The sequence below is a fragment of the Trichoplusia ni genome, chromosome 19 (assembly GCF_003590095.1).
Source record: "Trichoplusia ni isolate ovarian cell line Hi5 chromosome 19, tn1, whole genome shotgun sequence".
Classification (NCBI taxonomy): domain Eukaryota; kingdom Metazoa; phylum Arthropoda; class Insecta; order Lepidoptera; family Noctuidae; genus Trichoplusia; species Trichoplusia ni.
This window is the reverse complement of record NC_039496.1, coordinates 4,570,147-4,591,575: the sequence shown is the minus strand read 5'-3', so window position 1 is coordinate 4,591,575 and position 21,429 is coordinate 4,570,147. Positions and strand designations below refer to the sequence as shown.

Sequence of the window (21,429 nt, the reverse complement as noted above, 5' to 3'; positions counted from 1 at the left end):
GCGTCATTACATTTTGAAGTGCCGTCTCTACAATAGAGATAGCTACGTGCAAATACTCGCACCTTGTGTGGGGCTTATATTACCCAATACATTAGCTTTATTGATCGTTTCACGGGCGCGTTTATTTCGAGGGATCTCTTTAATAATGGCGTTTCATTGACGCATGCGAATACATCATTGTATGGGCTTGTATTCAATGTTTTTATCAGGAATGTTGCATTGTGCCTAAAATCAAAGGAGGCTGGACATCTGTCTTTGTTTGTCATATCTTTAATTTAGTTTAAGAAACGATTCTTGGACTCAATTTGAGTGTATTTTTGTTTTGTGTATTATTGACATGAATTTGTATTAAGTGCCAATTTTGAGGATTAACTGACGCTTCATATGTGGCAGTGGTTTTGGTGTATTTGAGTGAGATCTGTATAATGTGTAGTTAAGTTACCTAAGCACAAGAGTACACAGAAGTTGGTTTTACTGGAAATGACCATATTTAATATGACATATAAATATATCATTTTCAACCTCTAAATATGGTTGATCGAAGCGGAACAAACGTTTTTCGATATCCCTAGCCATCATTTCGGTTGCAAAAAGATTTAGGTCAGGTTAGATTGGAGCACTGCCCAAAAGTCGTGATGTCACCGATTTCACTAGGTGACAACACATAAATGATTGTACTTTTATTTCCTATCGATAACTGCTGGATTGGATAATGTCTTCTGTAGTCTTTTATCAGAAAGATTAATTATTTTATGACTGACATGGATGTTTTTAATGCAATAAAAACTGTCTTTTTCGAATATTTACCAACTTTTCATGTCATGCTCTCGTATGAGTGTTTTTTGTAAACCGTTCGACAATTCCTTCATACGTTGATCTTTGGCAGTCGTTAAGTGATTACAATTCTGATAACCAATCTTAATCTGGGATATTGTGTTAACTAATAAACTGCGTGAAGAGAGGTCGAATGGGGTCTACCTCTATGCAAAACCTTCAGCTGAATCCGGTATGACTGGATGCCGATTCAAATATACTTTGGAAAAAAGACTACACAGATATCCTTACCAACGTTTTACGATCGATAAAAGCAGGCATAAAAACATATTATCAAAAGCATTGTAATAAAACAGCATGTGAAAATAGGAACTCGTTTATTTACATACAAAATATTTACATCCTACCAACGGGCTCGGTACAAACAAATAGAATGGCATCTTGAGCAAATACACCTAAACTAATATTATGCGATTATCATGACGTAAGCTTAAAGTAAAATAAAACTAAAAAAAAATAGAAAATTATGATGAATCTCTTTGAGCGAATCTCGAGTATTAAAACTAAGTTGAAAGGAAAGAAAGAATAGAGATTAAAGAGAAGGAGGTTTGTGATCAAATTACTTCAATTTAGAAAAATAATATCCGTAGTCGTCTTTGCAATGCGTGGGTTGCAGCCCCTTTCTAAACACGAGAGCACCCCTTACAAATAAGTGTTGTGGGGACCGAAAATATTTCTTTGGATCCAAGTTACCAAGATATAAAAATGGAATGTTACTACTAAGCAATCTATCTTAACTTAAAAGTAAAACTTACGCTAAAAGTAAAGTAAGAGCCTAATTAGTTCAATGTTATCACGTCGATAGAAATTAATTAGTAAAAATTGTATTTGTCAAGAAATAAAAGTTCAAGAGTTTGTTTCAGCTCTTTGGAATAATTTCGAAATTATTAAAAATTTTGTACGAATTAAAAATCTCATTGATCGAATACTAAATACAACCTACGACTTATTCATTAAAGTATTGTGACAATTGTTTATTTAAATATCACAACACGAGCCCTGCATCCGTTTGGAGTCCTAATCACTAACATTCACTTGTTCGATTAGTTCATAATACTTGGGTTGGAATGTTAACAGTTGCTATAAATTCATTTCGTCCTCCGAATCGCTTTCGCTAAAGTCCTTTAGAGCTTTATGAATTTCTTCTTCGACCTCCAACGCGCTCTGCATTTTGTCATCAACAGCCAACTTGTTATAAACAACATTCGCCTTGTAGTGGCCGCCACAGCAGTACTTCCTAACGGCACACGATAGCGTGATGTACAAACAAACAGAACTAACTACAAACGAGAAAGCAACAAGAGCAACGTTCAGTCTATAATGCCAATTAACGTTGCTAATTTGTGACAATACCGTGTTTGGGTAACAATAGAATTTAGGCTCGGTGTCTGTCGAATTGAAGAGTTGTGCGTCCTCTAAGCACGACAAACATTGATTGTTGTGAGGGCCCACGCATGTGGCGCATGTGTAATGACACGGAAGGCACGTGAGGGGGGGCTTAGCGGTCTCGTTAGCTGCAGGCTCCATATCTAAAGCTTCTGACGCGGTCCGCTCGGGGGCGTCATCGTACTGTCGTTTCATAATGTTACCCTCGAAATAATAAGTTAGGTTACGTCTTCTTGAGCTCCGCTCCATTGTAATCTCACTGGCGTATGTACTGTCCGGACAACGTTCGAAGCATCGTCCGATGTACAAATGCAAGCCCTTCGCGCATTCTAATGAAAGAAAGAGAACAAAGATATTTAATTACATGAAACAACAGAGCGACAGTCCTTCACCACCCAGCACCTTTTCCAGCGTCCATGCAGCTTGCGATCTCTTGCCAAATGATGCTGATGCGCGTCCGAGCGAGCCTCGATGTCAGTTCACAGAGAGGGAAGCAAGTTTGGAAAACTTAGGAAAGGTCTCATAGAATCTTGTCACTGATCTCAAATAATTTTGTTCATACATACAAGGTCAAATCGAAACAGTTTACGAAAACAAACAAATGTTAAAGAAGAAGTGTTTCAGATACATGCAGAAGAACGTGCACAAAATTAAGTGAAACCAGATAAAATAAAGTTTAATTTTATGTGACGAAATGAAAAGTGAGAAGAAATTAAGGTAAGTAGTTAGATAGTGTGAGAGTGCATAACTTAAATGACTTGTGATATTAATGAAGCGTGGATTGCAGTAGTTACTGATTAAGCAAGCTTGGTGTAAGCGAAGCAAAACATGCAATAAACAAAATGTTTAACAAATAAACAAAATAATTCAAATGAAACATGTTTGTTTTCTTACAACTATAACGAAATGCGACTAACTGCTTATAACTACATCAGAGACAAGACTCGTATACAATTGATGTCAAAATGAAATTCTTAATAAATTTTGTAATAAAAGATTGTTTTTATTATATCCCGTTCACATTAGATTCAATATATACAAATTATGCTTCAACATTAACATTAATAGATACAGTTCATTGGGTTGCTACTTAACTTCGAAGTTGGTGAACAATTTTTACATTTTACAAAACAAAACTATTATAAAAAAAATGAGCTTTCTGGTGATTTCTTGTACATCGAACGATAGTTAACAAAGAAACGTTGTTACACAGTGACGTGTCAAATGAAGTGTTTTCAAATCATAGTGATGATTGAAAAGTATTCTAGACACTTATATTATTAAAATTACAATAATTTAACTACCAGTCGACGAGAAATCATGAACGTTCAGTCGTTTTCAATTTACAGGTTTGTGAGCAAATTTGTACAAGTCTCCAAATTTATTTATATCGATACATACCTACTTATTATTTACATTTATTATTATTATATTGTTCTATGCTATATGGATTGGCAATCTTCGCTATGATCACAACCACAATATGCAATTATGTTAGCCTACAAGTTACGTCCAAGTACATGAAAACTACATTGTTTCTTTTATGTTTATCTTAGCATAATTCAAGTCAAATAATGTAATTAACATAAATTATTATTATTTACTTTATAGGACTCTACACAAGAAATTGAAAAGCTCTTTTTAACCACTCTAACCGTATTATTCACGAACGAAACTTATTTAAAAGTTGTGAGAGTCTCGTTGTCTGTCACTGTACGGTAGGTAGAGATTTAAAAATGTCACTCATTAAGTTGTTCCCGAGTTTGACATACAAAACATATCGACATAAAATTTACCAAATAATATCGTCTTCACACATTGAGTAATAAATGTTTCATTAAATCGAAATAAACCGCATATTAATGTAAATATCTTCATCATTAAAGCGGTTTGTACCGCTCTGCCTCTTACAAGGCTTATTTGATTTGACTAACAGAATTGTGTTTGTGTACAATTTGCTACGTATAAGTCTAAATGCTTTGAACTCAGAAAGCGGTCCCTGGCAGCCCTCTAATTATGCTACGATAAACACACAGCTGTGAATAAAGACAATATAACCATGAAACTTATCATAACAGATATGTATTCCTGTTGAAACGTACGTAAAGGCGATTTTTTTACATATTAACCTAAATAGAAATAGCTGTTATAAACTTTAGTAAAACAAAAAATACAAACTAATGAAAAATATCGCCAAAACGATTCCGTAAATAAATCGTAAGATGATTTACCCTAAAATAAATTTATCCTATTACTCCATTATATTATCTAAATATATTTATTTATAAATAAATTAGCTTATTAAACATATGAAGGGCTAAATGCGCTAACATTTGGTATCATTTTCATAGTTTAACGAAAATATATACGTTTGTAATGAAAATAGTTGCACAATGAACTAGCGTTCCAGTAAAAAAAATAGTTGCTTTGACGCTGGCAAAACATAATCCTTTCTGTATTCAAAAATCCCCAAAATTAATATTAAAATATAAAAATTGAACAAAGTGCAAAATATTTAAATCAACGTAAAAATACGTATATAATAGACTTAAGCTTACCACATAGATATTACAATATTGTATCGATTAAAAAAAGCTCTATACATTGACCACACACTCGTCACTTACACATTGCAATTACTCGTGAAAAATGGACGTTATCGATCTGATATCGTAATTATACATTATTATACGTAATTGCACTTGTTCACTAGCTCTTCATTATAATTTTGCCAATAAAGTGATGTTTTATACAAATGAACAACTTACATAGTAACGTCTTTAGAGAATACACTTATTTATACTAGCAGCCAATTTGCAAAGTACGAAGTTGCCTTAATACAAATGAAACAGACGTTTATTACGGAAAACGGCATTAAAATGTGAAGTCCAAAGTTTAAGCAGGCTTCCTTGGAGAACTGCAAAGGTTTTGTTGAAAATATTTGCGGAGTTTAAGAATGGAGTGCGTTTGCTTGTCAACTTTGTGACTTCACAAGATAAACGATCAATTGTGAAGACATTACAACACATTCTCTTTAGGAGGTGGTCGTAAACATTAAGTACGAAGGCTAGGTTCGAGACGCGGCATTATTCGCTAACTATTGGTAAACATTGTAACGTAAGGTCGCCCCACGTGCGCCGATTGTGTCTGACTGTTGATAAACTCTGGCTCTACAATACAACTCGCACGAGTCACATCATCATCAAGATACACGTTAATAAAGCCTAAAGAATTACTCTGGTGTGAACTAGAAATTTGGTTGATGAGGATCCTTTTCAACCGGGGTCAAATGTGTATGCCAGATACGGAATACGCAAACAGTATTGGTGAAGGCTAGAAATACGTCGTATTACCGAATAACTAAGCATACCTGCGAGGAATTTAGCTTATCATAACGGTATCGAAACGTCCAATACTGTCAAAGGCTTTGATATCATCGCCAAAGCTGAAACTAGAATTTGGTTCTGTAACACTCCTTGACGCATCAAAGGAGCGTCCCAAATATCAGATGCAGCTTTAATTCAGCAGTGATTGGGATACATGCTTAATAAGCTAAACATTTGAAACTGTGCAGAGGTATTTTGTTATCTTTGAGATTGGAAATGAACAGACATAATCGGCACATTTGCGGCGATTCTAGACAGACCGACATTGTGATCGGACAGCGGCATTACCATAACTTAAAACAAACATATTTATGAATAATAACAGCTTGTACTTATATATAAACCCGGTAAATTTAACTAAAATCACAATGCGTCAAGCGCGGCGACGGTGGTGAGTACTAGGGGCCCAGCGCCGTGGCGGCGGTCGGCGCGGGGCGCAAGCAGGGCGCGCGCGGCGGCCGCGACCCGGCCTCGCGTCTTACGTCTAACCTTATGCTAGCAGTTAGTGCACAGTCGCGCGAACTTAGTCTATGGGGCGGTCTGCGTTGGTCACATGTGTTTGGTTGGCAAAGCAACGCGTCGGCCGCGTACATGAACAGGAGGATGAAGAGGCACAAACCTAGGCAGGCGTGTGGCGTCTGCGGCGCGTGCGTGGCGCACCCCGACGCGCTGCCGGTGTACTGGCCCGCGCTGCCCGGGTCGCCTGTCTCCGGGGGACTGTCTTCGCTTATCTAAACAACAAAATACATCATTACATACTTAAATAACCCCTCACACGGTCCGAAAGTTTTAGAAAATAAAATACCTCGTATATTATTTTTTTTGAAATAAATGACATTTCTGAAATTGGAAAACCAACAGTTATTCGATTTCCGGAATGTGTGAATAGGAGGCATGACGTCTTATAAAATCATCATCATATCTCATTGCTGCATAAAAACATCCATATGCACAAATGAGATATTTACACAAGATAAAACATTTTGAAAACCGAAAACGAAAATCATAAATAACTAAATTAATTAACAAGTTAGTGATTCAGTCCAGCTTACGAAACAAATTTAATGAACTGAAAAATGTTTTAGTTTAAATTAAACGTAGAATCTATACATCAGGAGCTGAGCTAACTAACAAATACGAAAGCTTGATAATCAAGGAAATGTTAATACTACGTTTTTCACTGACTTAAGTCAATCGGTAAATATTTTTTAAATTAGATATTGTAGTTATACATGTTAAGTTACAATTTCCTAATGTTTATCTGCAACTACTTTGTTAATACATTGAGTCAAGTACTTTTATTTGCGTACCATTCACCTTAGCAATATCTTCTTTATCTTTCAGCATCCCAAATATCTAAGTCAAACGAAAATATATTTTATTGAGTAAATAAAAAGGTATGTTTTGTTAAATGATGGAAATAGTAGTTTTTGTTAAATAAGTTGTAATGTTTTTCTACCAGCGAAATAATAAATAACAATATCGTGGCTGGAAAGAATAAACCGAAACTTTATTAATGACATGCTATTATTAAGTAAAAAAAAAATACACTTGCACTTTAGTGGAACATTGTAGATCGGGATAGTTACTTATTGGTTTCTTAGGTTAACGCGAATGTTAGACATTGAAATAAAACTACTTGTACGGATTTTTTCGGATAGAATATGTTGCTCGTTGTACCTTCATATTTTAACTAATTATTGGTGGTCCGACCTACGCCGAAAGAGCTCACTGCCCGTGACCATAATACCTGCAAAGGTGTCGAAACGTCGGCAACTAAAATCTATAATTAAACCGCGATAAAATCCGTAAAAGTAGTTTTATATTGAAATGTCTAACATTCGCGTAAACCTAAGAAACCACTAAGTAGTTTTATAGTCAATAGTTACCCTAAATTTTATTAAAGCCAATTGTCTTTAGAAAAAATAGAATGGAGCATTATTTATTGCTCACTACTTATGGTAATAAAAGGTAACTCCAAAGGTGTGAGTAAAACTTTTATCGAATACGCAATAGTTTCCCGATTATTCGAAAGAATTCAGTTGTTCCTATAAAAGGTTCCCTTTATCGTGATAATTGACGTTGGCAATGCCATGACGAGGGTCAAACGTTCACCCAGTTGCCAAACGTGCGGGTAAATACTGGAAACATGTGAGTAGACTTCCCTTGATAAACTTCCCAAAATAGTCAGTGGATTTCTCAATACTCAATACTCAATAATTGATTCTCACAGTAGATAGTACAAAGATTACATTTTTAAAGTCCTTACGATGGATATTGTCTACTTTGTTAATGTATATGTAAGTATACTAATTATCAATTTAATAACTGTTTTGACTAGCGACCTCTGCATCAGCTCATGATAAAGCACAGAGGTCTATATCGATAATATAGACCTCTGTGCAACAAACAAACAAACAAACAAACATACATGCAAGAAAGTGGCTTTATAAAAAAAAACGAGGGAAAATAAAATTTCACTTACACTGTCGTGGAAAATTGTAGGTTGGGATTATTACTTATATCTTATTAAAGCCAATTGTCTTAAGTAGAAAATAGAATGGAGCATTATTTATTGCTCACTACTTATGGTAATAAAAGGTAACTCCAAAGATGTGAGTAAAACTTTTATCGAATACGCAATAGTTTCCCGATTATTCGAAAGAATTCAGTTGTTCCTATAAAAGGTTCCCTTTATCGTGATAATTGAAGTTGGCAATGCCATGACGAGGGTCAAATGTTCACCCAGTTGCCAAACGTGCGGGTAAATACTGGAATCGTGTGAGTAGACATCCCTTGATACAAAATAGTCAGTGGATTTCTCAATACTCAATAATTTATTCTCACAGTAGATAGTACAAAGATTACATTTTTAAAGTCCTTACGATGGGTATTGTCTAGTTTGTTAATGTGTATGTAAGTATACTAATTATCAATTTAATAACTGTTTTGACTAGCGACCTCTGCATCAGCTCATGATAAAGCACAGAGGTCTATATCGATAATGTGATAATGACAAATCCACCTCACAAAAGATTTAATTCAGTAGTCAAACTAAACTAATTTCCCTAACGATACAAATATAATAAATGTGTACACTTTTTTATTTAGATAAACGCACAAGTCACTCTTTTTTCGGTTCTCAAATATTGCTTTGTAAAGAAATAAGTGCTATGTTTAATATTCATATCGAGCTTAACACATTTTCTTTCTGAAGTTTAATTTAGTCTAATCTAATAAATCCAGATTAGTTTAATAATCGTTCTGGGAAATGTCATTTCACGCGCAATACGTTATTAGTGGAACATAATATATCTTACGGTTTCAGAGAAATTCTGTTAGTCTTTTGAAATATAATATATCCTCTTAATTAGCCTGTGGTTGTCTATTTTAAGGGCTTTTTCTTTTATAATAAGTGTGGTATTTTTAGATTTATAATTATAAAGACATATATATATCTTTTTTTTAATACCTTATTTTTACATCACTATTGAAATTATAAGTGACAATTTTAAAATGTATTCTAGAGGTAATCATAAATGATAACCAAAATGTCGATGACTATCAAAAACAGATACTACTTTTTGAGTTTCATATAAAAAGGACTATAACCTTCTTGGAACTGAAATGTCATCTCAAGTATCCATTTCATGTTTTAGTTATATTTCTGTTTAGAAATAGCCAATCAACAATAATATAAGGTTGAAACCTCAATTCATCTGCACGAATAGCCGAGTGATTGAGGTCACTGTCTCACTGACCCAATCTTACTGTGCGCGACGTTTCGTGGGTTCGAACCCCGCGTAGGACAAGCGTTTGTGTAATGCACGAATGCTTTTTAGAGCCTGGCTTGTATTGATACATGTGACATGACACAAGGATTCTTTAGTTCAGGAGTCTTGTATGAAAAAAAAAAGAAAAATAAACCAATACAAAGAAATTCACAGAACATTATATTAGTAGTTCTTGCTACTCATTCTGAAGTTGTACATGACATATATCACTTAGAGAGAGCCCTTACAATGTGTAGAAGCGTTAATCTAAGGCATTACTTCGCATCGAGCCTAAAGGCGAGTCTATATTGGAATGGTTGGTTTTAAATTGTGCAGTACAGGTTATTTAATTTTTAGTCGACAGGATAGAGAGAAATCAATTAAGTTTACATCCTAACTTATGACATTTTATTTATACTATTGAATTATTCTTTTTATTTTCTTTTCAATTCGCATAACCTTAAACCTTCTTGACCCGCTCATTGATACATATCTATAGGAAAAAAGCCTCTCAGAGTGAAATCTAAACGTGAATGCAAAATAGCAAGCTTGAAGCCAAATAAATCCCATATTATAATATATTTCAAGTTATATTTTTACAAGTAGAAAAAAAAGATTCTTGAAGATATTAACTTAACACGTTTTTCATATCCGTGCATCAATTTTGTTTTTAAATACAACTGTCTTTCTGTGTTTGTATGATCCCTAAAGAAGGTTGGTTTACTACGACGCGACGGTACGTACGACCACAAGGATTCAAGACTAGACCACAAGTATCTAGACTTATTTAGTCTTGACTCCTTGTGATCGAGTCCTTACAGTTAGAAAATACTAGTATTTCGTACAACACTCAATAACGTTTGTATATACTCCTATCATATCCACACATTACATTGTACTTTTGCCAAATCCATTAACGAAGATTTATGTTGGATGTTTTCGTGGGCGTTAATACACCTTATTGTATATCAACCTCTAATTGTCTCGCAGTGAGATAAGCGTGTCACTTAGCACACAAAGACGACATTAAATTATCCCTACTAAAATTATAAATGTGAAAGTTTGTATATATGGTAACAGTGTGTACAGGTACAGATTTAGACGAAACTTTGTACTAAATTATAGCTATATATTCAACTTGTGCTGAAAAAGTAGTGTTCTTAAAAAAGCGGTACTTTTGTGGGACAATACGGTTATAGAACTATTTTTGTACACCCTACGGACTTATACTGGTACTTTCGGACCAAGCTGAGAATTTATTTATTTTGTTAGCCAGCCAAATAACATTAGGCAATATTTTCACGAGCTCAATATAGATTCGACCATTTATCTTAAAACGAAATAACGTAGATAACCATAACTAATTGCTTTTCAAAATTGATTACTCCGAAAACTTCTAAAGAAATTTCTAAACTGTTCTATTGCCTAAAAATTTTGAACCTACTTTAATTCTCAAAATTTTTAAAGAGTTCAATGACAAATGCGGTAAATAGCAACGACTTTTATCGTTAAACATCCTAGATCAAAAATCTATACAAAGTTCATCTGATTCAGTGATGTTTGCACAGGTGTTTAAAACAATAATGCCGCACGCAATACTATTGTCCAGCTATTGACATATCCGCCGTTGTTACATCCAAATGTTTGTATGGTTGTAACAATAACAGGAGGACAATGCTGCTAGTGATATGCGCTAGCATTCCACTGGGAATATACTGTCTTTTGTTTATAATTATAATTAGTTAGATAGTAGATAAGTTTTTTTTTTAATATTTTTGTGATAAGATACGAATACCGTGAAAGATGATTCTTTTAAGATTTTTATCACGGTAACAGAGTTGTTATAGTGGCAAGATTTTAAACTTGATAGATTAATTGGGGCTTTAAATTTTGTAGCTACTTTCTTAAATAGACAATTACGATTGTAAAGTTATGTTTTGGTTTTTTTTTTTTACTACGCTGTTATCCTGAGAGCAGACTATTTCACTGGAATTTGCATGGAAGAGTTTATGTAATTTAAAACTCACCGTGTGCGAATGCCAGACAAGAGAGAGGTCATCATCGAGTGCATTCTGTCGCACTTCTTCTACCGAGTCCGGTTCATTCGCACCACTCCAGGATGGCGCGCTCTGGCCGGAGTTGGAGCCCACGTTCACAGAACTGCTGGCTCCCGGGCCAGCCGCCAAGGAGTTCGTCTCAGGTGACGCGTCATCTTCTTGAGGAGGAGTCTCCGTACCGTAGAATATCAATTCCCATTGACTTAAAGGTCCCGCTGGAGAAATAAGTACATGTTAGTGTGTGTAACGCAAAAAATACAATTTAAGCGACTCAAATTCGAAATTAAAACAGAGTTAAATATATGTACAAAGCATAAATAAGACTAGCAAAGAAAATTAAAATCAATACATCAAATGTTTCTAAAAAAAACTACAAAAATACAAATAAACTGAAAATTCACACAAACATAATAAAACCATCACTGTCTGTCTACTACAAACTGTTAATGACTAATTTGGAATCGAAAGTCAATTTAACAAAAACTTCGTTAAATAAAGTTCGCTACGAAATAAAATGAAAACATTGCAAACACACGACATGCAAAGAGCGGCGGATTCTGGAACAAAGGTAATTGACGTGCAGGTTCAAACTAGGCGGCGAAACTAAACGGCGAAACGGCCACGGCATGCGGGGGTACCGTGTGCTTGCAGCGGCGCGGGGTATATGCGCTGGATCTTGGGGTACTGCTCGAACAGGCTGGACATCTTGCGGCCGCGCGCCTCGGCCAGCGGGTCGGCGAGGTCGCCGCGCAGGTTCAGGCTCAGGTCGGCCGCCGGCGCCGCCGACGTGCGCGCTCCAGCCGTCGTGCTCTCGATAGGAGACCGCGTCGCCGGACGACTCTGCTTCGACTTTTGCGAATTCCTATTCGGATTCTTTGAATTTTTGTTCTTTTTCCTCTTCACCAAACCCACCGTGTACGTCGGCACGATGGGCACAGGTTTACCTCTATTGTTTTTACGGCCCGCCTGCACCACAACAGGTCGCGTTGCGTTGCCTTTGTTGCGTATAATTGGATTCCGGAACGGTATCGGATCGTTTTTAGCCGCTGGCGTGCTAGTTCCGTATAAAGTTAAAGACCAATCTTGCAATGTTGCTCGGCCTATGACGCAAAATTGATATACATTTAGTCTTAGACTAACTACGGAGGATTAGTTGAGACATTTTTACTTAAGACTAACAAGTAGATGAACCATTTGTTGAAACAATTTCTGAGATGTCGCTTTAAGCCTTTCTTGGGCCTTGTAAATATCCAGACCGCTGACTTTTGTGACAAGCCATTCGTTATAAAATGCGGTCGTAAAAAGTTTGCGGATTAAAGTCCAAGTTTTTGTTATTCATGATTCATTAAAGTAACAGAGCGTTCATTTGAACACAATCTTAAAAAAGTGTTTAAAACCTACTTTAGACTGTTAGATTAGTTACGCTTTCAAGATTTGTGACAAAGACACATGGACTATTGGTTTTTCTTGTAACATATAGATGACTTACCCATGTATCGTCCTTCGTTGGTGACTTCGAGCTCCCAGCGGCCCAGTGGTGATTCGCCCCACATGTGCACGGACATGAAAGGCCACGATGAGAAGCCGGTTCGCGACGAGTCGTGCGGCCTGCCGGAAAATTAACTGTCTAATTACACCAGCGAGAGACCCAGTTAGCGTCTTGTGTCGGCCTTAATAAAGTTAACAACTAACTATATACCATGTTCATGATTAATAGCTAAACCGGAACGTATTTTGCTCTTACTAATAGTCTCGACGATGAAGCTGGTTTAAACGGATGGATGTTAAACAGTTGTAAAGCTTGTGATAATGTAATGCTTGTGTCATTGTTTTCTAATAAATTATTTTAAATACACTCATACCGTTTAAATAAACTGATTTACAAATTAATTTAGAACGTAATTTAAATTACATTTAAATTTATGCGTTATACACGAGACTGGTCGGTAAATATTATAGACAAAACACGGTAGCACATTAGTCGTCCATTTAAAATTCAATAGTTTGCGCATTTTGTGTTTGCGGTCACGTTGTTCCATGTCACAGAGCATCGCGTATAACGTCATGCATTAGCTTTAGGAAAACAATATCTATTCAAACCGTAGTCACACTTAGAACAACAATTATAATCATTAGTGTATCTAATACCATAATACATTGTTAGAAGCTTAGAACTGTATAGTACTGGTACTTGTTTAGTCGAGTGCCTTATACTAAACTGCTGAATAATAATAATTACTCAGAAGTCACGCTCAAGCATTGATTTGAAACTCAATAGATTCGGTTTATTTAATTTATGTCACGTTGACTCGTGTTTCTCATATTTATGATGTTTATTTCAATGATTTATGAAAGAGTAAGTAAAACGAAGTGCAATGAGGCAGATCATGAAAAAAAAATTAAAACGAAGTATTGACCAGATTTACCCTCTACATGTTTTTTTTTCAGGATTAGTATCTAATTATATTAATAGTATAAAAATTAAGTTAATTGGATTGGACACTGGCATATTCAATCCAATTAACTTCATATCTGATACTTTGTACTGTACTCGTAGATATCATTTTGTACTGCTCTCGAATTCTAGTCGACATCAGCTCTTGGCAACAAGGATGGACTATAGCACTTTGCCTTGACAACGGTCTATGCGACACTCCAATATGTATATGAATATCTACAATGGACATTGTAAAGCATCACATGTAAGAGCTATTGTGTGCTAAGCCATTATATCCCAATTACTGTCGATTCTCCGTCCTACATAGAGACACAAATGTACTTCGGAACGACATTTATATGCCAATCTGAGATGCTCTGAAGATTCCACAATGGGATAGATCAGGCAATGATGTTAGTATGAGACCTTGAAATCAATAGTTGATATCACAGATTATTTTTACAAGAAATTTATTGGGCCCTTTCATCATTTCTAAAAGTGAAGATGGTGTAGTTACTTCATCCCGTATACAAGCACAAATGTCGGTAGACCCTCACACAGTCTCTCTCACTATGAACAAGGTGAACATGTTGACGGAAGTTGGAAAAAAAATCTTCTAAAGTCTGAAGCAGATAATAGTGTAACTTAGACAAGTGACCTCACAAGCATGAACGCTGATCGAATTGCTCGAATTTATTTAAATGGCAAACTTTTCCGCCTGTCCTGACCTTTACATTTCAATATATTAGAGGGATTCCTACAGCGTCAGCGCTTGTTCAAATCCCGCTTGTCTAAATATGGTTGTTATAACATACCTGGGTGCTAGAAGAGTAACTTTAGTCCCGGCTGGCGAGGTGAGTGAGATGCGGAGATCACCACGTCGAGCTGCTGAGAGAGAGACGCGCGCTTGCACATGCTCCAAGTAGTTCACTCCGGGACAAGCGACCACTACCAGCTGTAAAACAAGGGGTTTATTAGCTTGTGTACAGAGAGGTTTCAAGAAAGCAGAATTCGGAAAAAATGGGGACATCAGAGAATCATTTATCCTTAACCCACGTTTCCAAAAATCGACAATTGATTTTTGGATGACGAAATTGTGGAAGTATAAATCCCGTTCCTAACTATTAATTGTCCTGTTTTAAAGAATTTTGGCTGGATACGTTGACCAGTCAAGAGGTCTTTCACGAATAATCGAAGCATATACAAGTGCCTAACCTTAAACTCAAAATAAGTATTTTTTTAATGACTGAAATTTTACCACTGTCCCCTTAAACTCAACCTATGAAAAATGGCCCTGTTTTGGTTATTAAAAAATTCAATACAACACAGAGTGTCCCTAAACGGTATTGAATAATTAAAAACACCAAAGAACGTTTTTCCCAACGAAATTTTTGTGAAATCGTAGATTGCCTTTACGATTCATGAACCTTAAGAAACCGGCCTTTTAAAATGTTTCCTTAATGAACGAATTTCTTCTCAACTGCAATTCTGAAAACTGACACAGCTTACGTAACTAAACTATCTTCTTTGAAAGCATCTTAAGTATAAGAGCAATTCGTTTTATACAATCTGTTTCGAGACAACTGCACAAATAACATTATTACATTATATTCATCCTCATTTTCGAAATAAAAGTAGAATGATAAAGGAATTTTACTGTGCGCAAATCAGACATGAAGTTGGCGTGTTCTTTTGTTCTTTTCAGCTTTCAGCGTACTCATTTTCATGGTACAGACCAATTAAAAAAAAGTAGCCTGAAATGCGTTTTTAAGCTGCAAATATTTTGTCTGATTTCAAACATTTTTAAACCATATATATAGACTTGGTCGTAAATGTTACATCATTCTCGAGATGAGCTAAAATGCAATAAGCTGAAAACACATTTCGCTGGCTGCATACATACGAAGATATAAATGTACAATGACATGCAGCGGTGGAGATACGAGAATTTCACTCAAGATACATTTGGGACTAAATTATACAAACACCAGTCGGAATACTTGATATTTTAACGACGTTCATATGTTAGTTGATTTACTGAATTCAATATGACAGTGGTCTTGGTGTAATGAATGTACTGCACACAGACGCATGGTTATGTATGTTAATGTGTGAGTGAACGCTTTTCCGACGCCATTAGCATAAACTGGCGAACACCGATAGTGATACTAAAAGGCTTGCTAGAGAATAATATCGCTACTTATTTCAAGCTTTGCAATTGTTAATAACATACCCATTTCGAATACTACCGTTAAAGAAGGTATTAAAATTAATTATTGCGAAAGTTCTGGTCCTTGGCGTTCTATTATGATTTTATCGGACAGTTAACTTCGAAAGTGTTGCAAGTTTTCAGCTTTTATAATATTTCTCCGCTTTCTTCGGTTCACGTGGTTTTAATGTTATTTTAATTTCTGTGTGTTTAACGGTGTGAATTGTTTTTCTTGTTAACTGTTTGTGGCCTTTGCTCGTATTTATTTTGTGTCAGACATATTTGTATAAGCCGCAACATTTCGGTCACGGCCAAACCCAGGCCATCGATTTAGGGGGAAATTTTGTAGCTTAAACTATCAGTTTTCATTTCTTTTAACAGCTACGTTAATGAAATTATATCTACATTTTACTTTCTTTGTTGTCCCGAGTCCAGCACTCACGCCTTATCAATTTACTACAGTATGAAGATATTATTGAGTATAAAGTAAACCAGAAAAACAAAAAGAAAAAGAAATGTAGTATTCATATTGAATTCACAGGAGATAGGTAGGTACTAAATACTATTTCAAAGTGTCGACAGTATAAACGGCACCGGATTTCGAGGTCAGACGCGTCACAAGTTCACTGCAATGCGCTATATTATCAAAATTGAACGGATACTGCAACATGTAACGTGTTACGTACCTTGCAGGTACATAAAATGTAGCTACGTAAGGTAAGGTAATTTTGTACGTACTGCATGGATAGAATAAAATTTTCTTTCCTCTGTGCCTACCTTATCCGTAACATGTTGCATTATTTTTTTATAATAACTATCGTGAGACTGATTCATTATTAAATGATGTAACGGTTTACTCACGCGTATTTATCGGGGTATCCCGAGATCGCGGGATCGCGAGTCGAGAGTTCGACTCGCGATCCCGCCGCGTCTGCTCATGATTAAGGACTCCGGTTGGGTCCGAAACTAGTCGGGCTACCCCGATAAATACGCGTGAGTAAACCGTTACATCATTTAATAATGTTGCATTATAATGAAAATAAAGATCTTTACTGTGTTTTTGGTCATAATGGCATCAAAGGTGTGCTTGTTATTAGCGTTTAGCGTCAAAAGCAAACTGCCCATCTTAGTGGTAGTTGGCAGTAGTTTTAAACACAAATTCGAATTCGTTTCACTGTTACAAGGCTTGCTGCGTTGCTGCAACATGTCACGAAACAGGTTTACACAACGTGCGCTGCATTAGTGAACAATAACGCGCCACGCTGTATAACTAAACCTTAGACTGGCTTGATGGTCCAGGGGCTAGTGATCCTGACTGCTATAGTCAGGATAGTCGTGTCTAGTACTTTACTGTCTTAGTTTTAGACCAGATGGCGCTGTGTGAAAGTTGTGGACTACATATTATATTATTTATCCTGTATGTAACTTACATCCAACGAAAGAGACGATCTCGGCGGTATCTGTTTTTGCGAAACCTGCGCGGCAAGTTCGCACCTCCGTTGCGGCGGTACTGAGCGCCAAGTTTTGGCGAGTCGCACCATGCCGGCCGCGTCGAGCAGCCCGTAGCCAAAGGAATGGGACACATTGCGACCGACGCCGTTGACTTTCCATTCACCGCCGATGCTTAAGCGTTCAGGGCGAGCTGTGCGTACAACTGTTGACAAGATTTTATGGTTAATATCTATATTTTTATAGTAACTATCGTGAGAATTATTCATTAAGTTCACTAAATTCACAATGAATCATTCTCACGTGCATATGAATCATTCTAAACAGTAAGATCAGCACCAGAAGTTTTAAAAACCTCTGTTCTAATCAAATTCAATGTTGCTTTTGTGGTGACCAATAAGGCTAAATACCTATTTGTAAATTTTGCTGAAAAATACTGGCCATTTATAAATTGGATTGTGTTGTCGAGTTCCGTTGCCGACAGTAAATTGTCAAAATACAAAGGTTTTTAACAATCATTACACAAAATGTTAGTCACCTAACTACGGCCCTAGGATACTTAGCTTAAAGGGAAGCTTTCCAATGTGTGTTGTTGTTAAAAACGTCTCGTTAAGATAATCGATAAACTCAAGAATTATTTAAGTTTGAGATAGGACTTTCGTAACAAAAGGTCTTTGAGTTAGTTTATAGATGTTCTAGCCAAAGGGTTCGCCTGTGGCTTCCTGTCATGATTGGGCCTTTCTCTTAGGGCTAAAGTTGATTGAACTATGTTATGCTAAAGGAAAAAGATAAAAGGCTCTTTTGATAAGTTTAAGTTTCTATTTTCACTGAAAAAATAAGTTACATCGTTTTAATATTAATGAAAGCTGGCGTTTGGTAAGACAATTTGCTCATTATAGACGCTTTTTATGGCTTTGACAGAAAATAGCCTAAAAAATAAGTCTCGTTAATGCATTAAACTGAAAGATGAATACTGAAAAGAAAAGTCATCATTCCTAATCATAAACATTTACCCTGTAACTTTCAGAATGTAATCAAAACCCCTTAACAAGACATAAGCATATCATATACGACTTTAATATGATTTGATACTTTGAAAATATGATTATTACATAAAGATATTTTGTCCATTTCTTACTTTAGCTTGATGTGAAGTAATAATAACAGGGATCGGCTATTTGACATGCTTGACTTGAAATCTAAAGCTGAGGGTCGACAAAAATAGCACAGAAACTCGTAAAGAAAATTGCCAACTAAAGGATCGCGAGAATTATTGCCGAGGCGGGGTGGAAATCCGTACAGATCATTGGTTTTACGTCGTCATATTTTGGATTTTATTATTTGTAGTAACATAATATTGGTATTCAGTGTTATTATGAAGAATCAATAAAAATACTGTAAACTCTAATACGGATAAAGAAGGCAATGGATGTGTTTTTTAGTATCTCATATCTTATTAAAACATTAACTTGCTTCCAGGCACCTCGTAAAAATACAAACCGTTTCTTTACTTTTAATATAAGAAACTATGAAAAATAAACGAGCTACGAGTAAATTGAGGATCGTGTTTCGAAGCAAAAATTGTAACTTTAAAGTCGAAACCGCACTAAACAAGTTAGTTCGGGAAACTGTTCAAAATCGTAATTTGAAACTAAATTAGTGTTCGCTTAATTGTAGAGTACTTAAGTAACGTGAATGGCCTAGATTTGGAGGGCATGTGTATAATCCATACGGCTTTTACTTTACGAAATTACATTCTAGGTAACTACCCAGGATACTAATCATTTGGTCTTCTAAAGCCCACTTATTTATTTAATCGCGTTAACACATACATACATAAAGCTTACAATACATACTTAGAATACATCACATAAAGCTTAAAAAATCGAAATTTATTTTATTTAGCTAATTGATAGCCGATACATTTGGTAACCTTAAACACACGATGTAAAAAACTACCATCTATGTTAATAAACGTTATTTTCGAGATGAACATTTCATGGCCACATTTTACTTTCGATACGTAACATAAGGAAATATTATTCTAGATAAAATACTTACCAATATGCTGCATATCTCTCCACGTCAAGTCTCTATTGGCTTGCAACGCTAACGCGCAGATGCCAGCAGCAAGCGGCGCAGACGCAGACGTGCCAGTGTGTCCCACAGTGCATGAGTGATGCAAATCTGTTGTTACAACCTGAACAAAATAATAAAAAAATTATAAGCGAATAGAAAAAGTAAAGAGTATCTACTTATTTATTACTTTCTTTATGTAAAGGCCTCGTTGAGAACTTTAATCTAGAATGTGATGTTATCATGACAGTGATCAGGGAAGGCGTAGGCCGAATCCGAGTTCGAATATAGCGTCAACAATTTTAAATTGACGACGCCCACACAAAAAAAATGCTATAATTAGCTTTGTAAATATTTAGATCAATTCATAAAAAATAATCCATCAATATTGATCGTATTAGAAATAAAATAAGTAGGTATAGACGAAGTAAGAGTTATGTCTCGATAAAGGTCATATACATGTCGGAAATAGCCTTTATTAATAAGAATGTCTAGAAAAGGAAGATATCATGATCATAACACTGACTCACGAACGACAAACGATCACAAGAGTCTGATTTAGATCTATATTTATCAGCATCCTCGTTTGCAAGGAATCGAATTATCCCGAAGCCACTTCCGAAAAAATATAGCTTCATAAATAACAGCATAACAATAAAGAGGGTCCAAGAGGAAAGTGGAAAAGAGGTTGCAATGCCACAAGTAGGTACATATGTAGAGTCTGTGGAGTATCAAAAGTTTCTTGTAAAAAGAACATTGTGTGGTTGTACCTGAATTTAGTTTTTGAGTTAAACCAGAAATTAACTTCGTCGTGCAGATTTTTGTCTTGGGACTCTTTTCAATCCTCAAAAATAATTTGAAAATTGAAAAGAGTAAAGTTGGGATGGTGTCGTGATATAACATATGTAGTACTTTGTGACTTGTCACAAAATCTCATAAGTTTGCAATAAAAGAATATTTCCATTCAATGCCACAAAATAATTGTTATTTAGCTTGCAAGACCTAAACAAACACGTAAATACAAGAGAAATAAAATCTTGTGAGCAAGATAATTTGCTGAAAGGAAGTCTAATATTTTCAGACATTTTCTGGAGTGCGTTTGTACTTGAGACTACAGCTTATTGATATAAAATATGCAAGCGCAGGACCCATATTTTTAAGTGCCCTCTGAAACACGGAAGCCGTGATATTTATTTCTAAAACGCAGATTTCTTTGAGATCGAACTCGAAACTATTGATTTAGCAGATTCTGCTGTCTTACCCCAAGGCTATCACAGCTTTAACCATTACTACTTTATAGGAATGTTTTGAATTGTATGAATTTCCTTTTTTTCTCGTATAGCTGTCGCTTATCTACCACACACCTTGTTTGAGAAACATTAAACGAAGTAATCGACCGTGACTGAATGCTAGACGATTAAGCTGACGTAATTGTATTAGGAGAGTTGCACGATCTGATATTGATTTTAACTTCAATTTTCTTTTAAAGGCCGTATTTATTAACCATGGAATAATAATAAATGAAATAATGAAACCCACGGGTAGACAAAACTCTGGGATTATCCGACATCAACATATGAAAATATTGACCATCATTGACAAATTAAAAATGACCTAAAATATATGTACTAAATACTTCTTGAGCTGTACTCAAATTGTGTATTTGCTGTCAAGAAGCACACAATAACCAGCATATAGATTTGTCTTTATTTTACAGCTGTACAAAATTACATAGAATATTATTTCGCTTTGTGAATCATAGCTTTTAAATGCTGGTATTTGTTTTAATGACGGTAGTGTCCATGACCTTTGTCTATTAGGA

General features: G+C 35.6%; 1 protein-coding gene across 1 annotated transcript; it reads right to left on the bottom strand.

Moving 5' to 3' along the window:
* Window positions 1–1,134: 1,134 nt before the first annotated feature.
* LOC113503613 (furin-like protease 1) lies at window positions 1,135–19,737 on the bottom strand (the record flags this gene model as incomplete). The annotated part of the gene is made up of 8 exons (XM_026885663.1): window positions 1,135–2,549; window positions 6,226–6,337; window positions 11,407–11,651; window positions 12,075–12,536; window positions 12,926–13,044; window positions 14,689–14,828; window positions 17,513–17,736; window positions 19,593–19,737. Coding segments are annotated over 8 exons (2,082 nt in total), but the record flags the coding sequence as incomplete, so codon positions are not given.
* Between the last annotated feature and the right edge of the window lie 1,692 nt (window positions 19,738–21,429).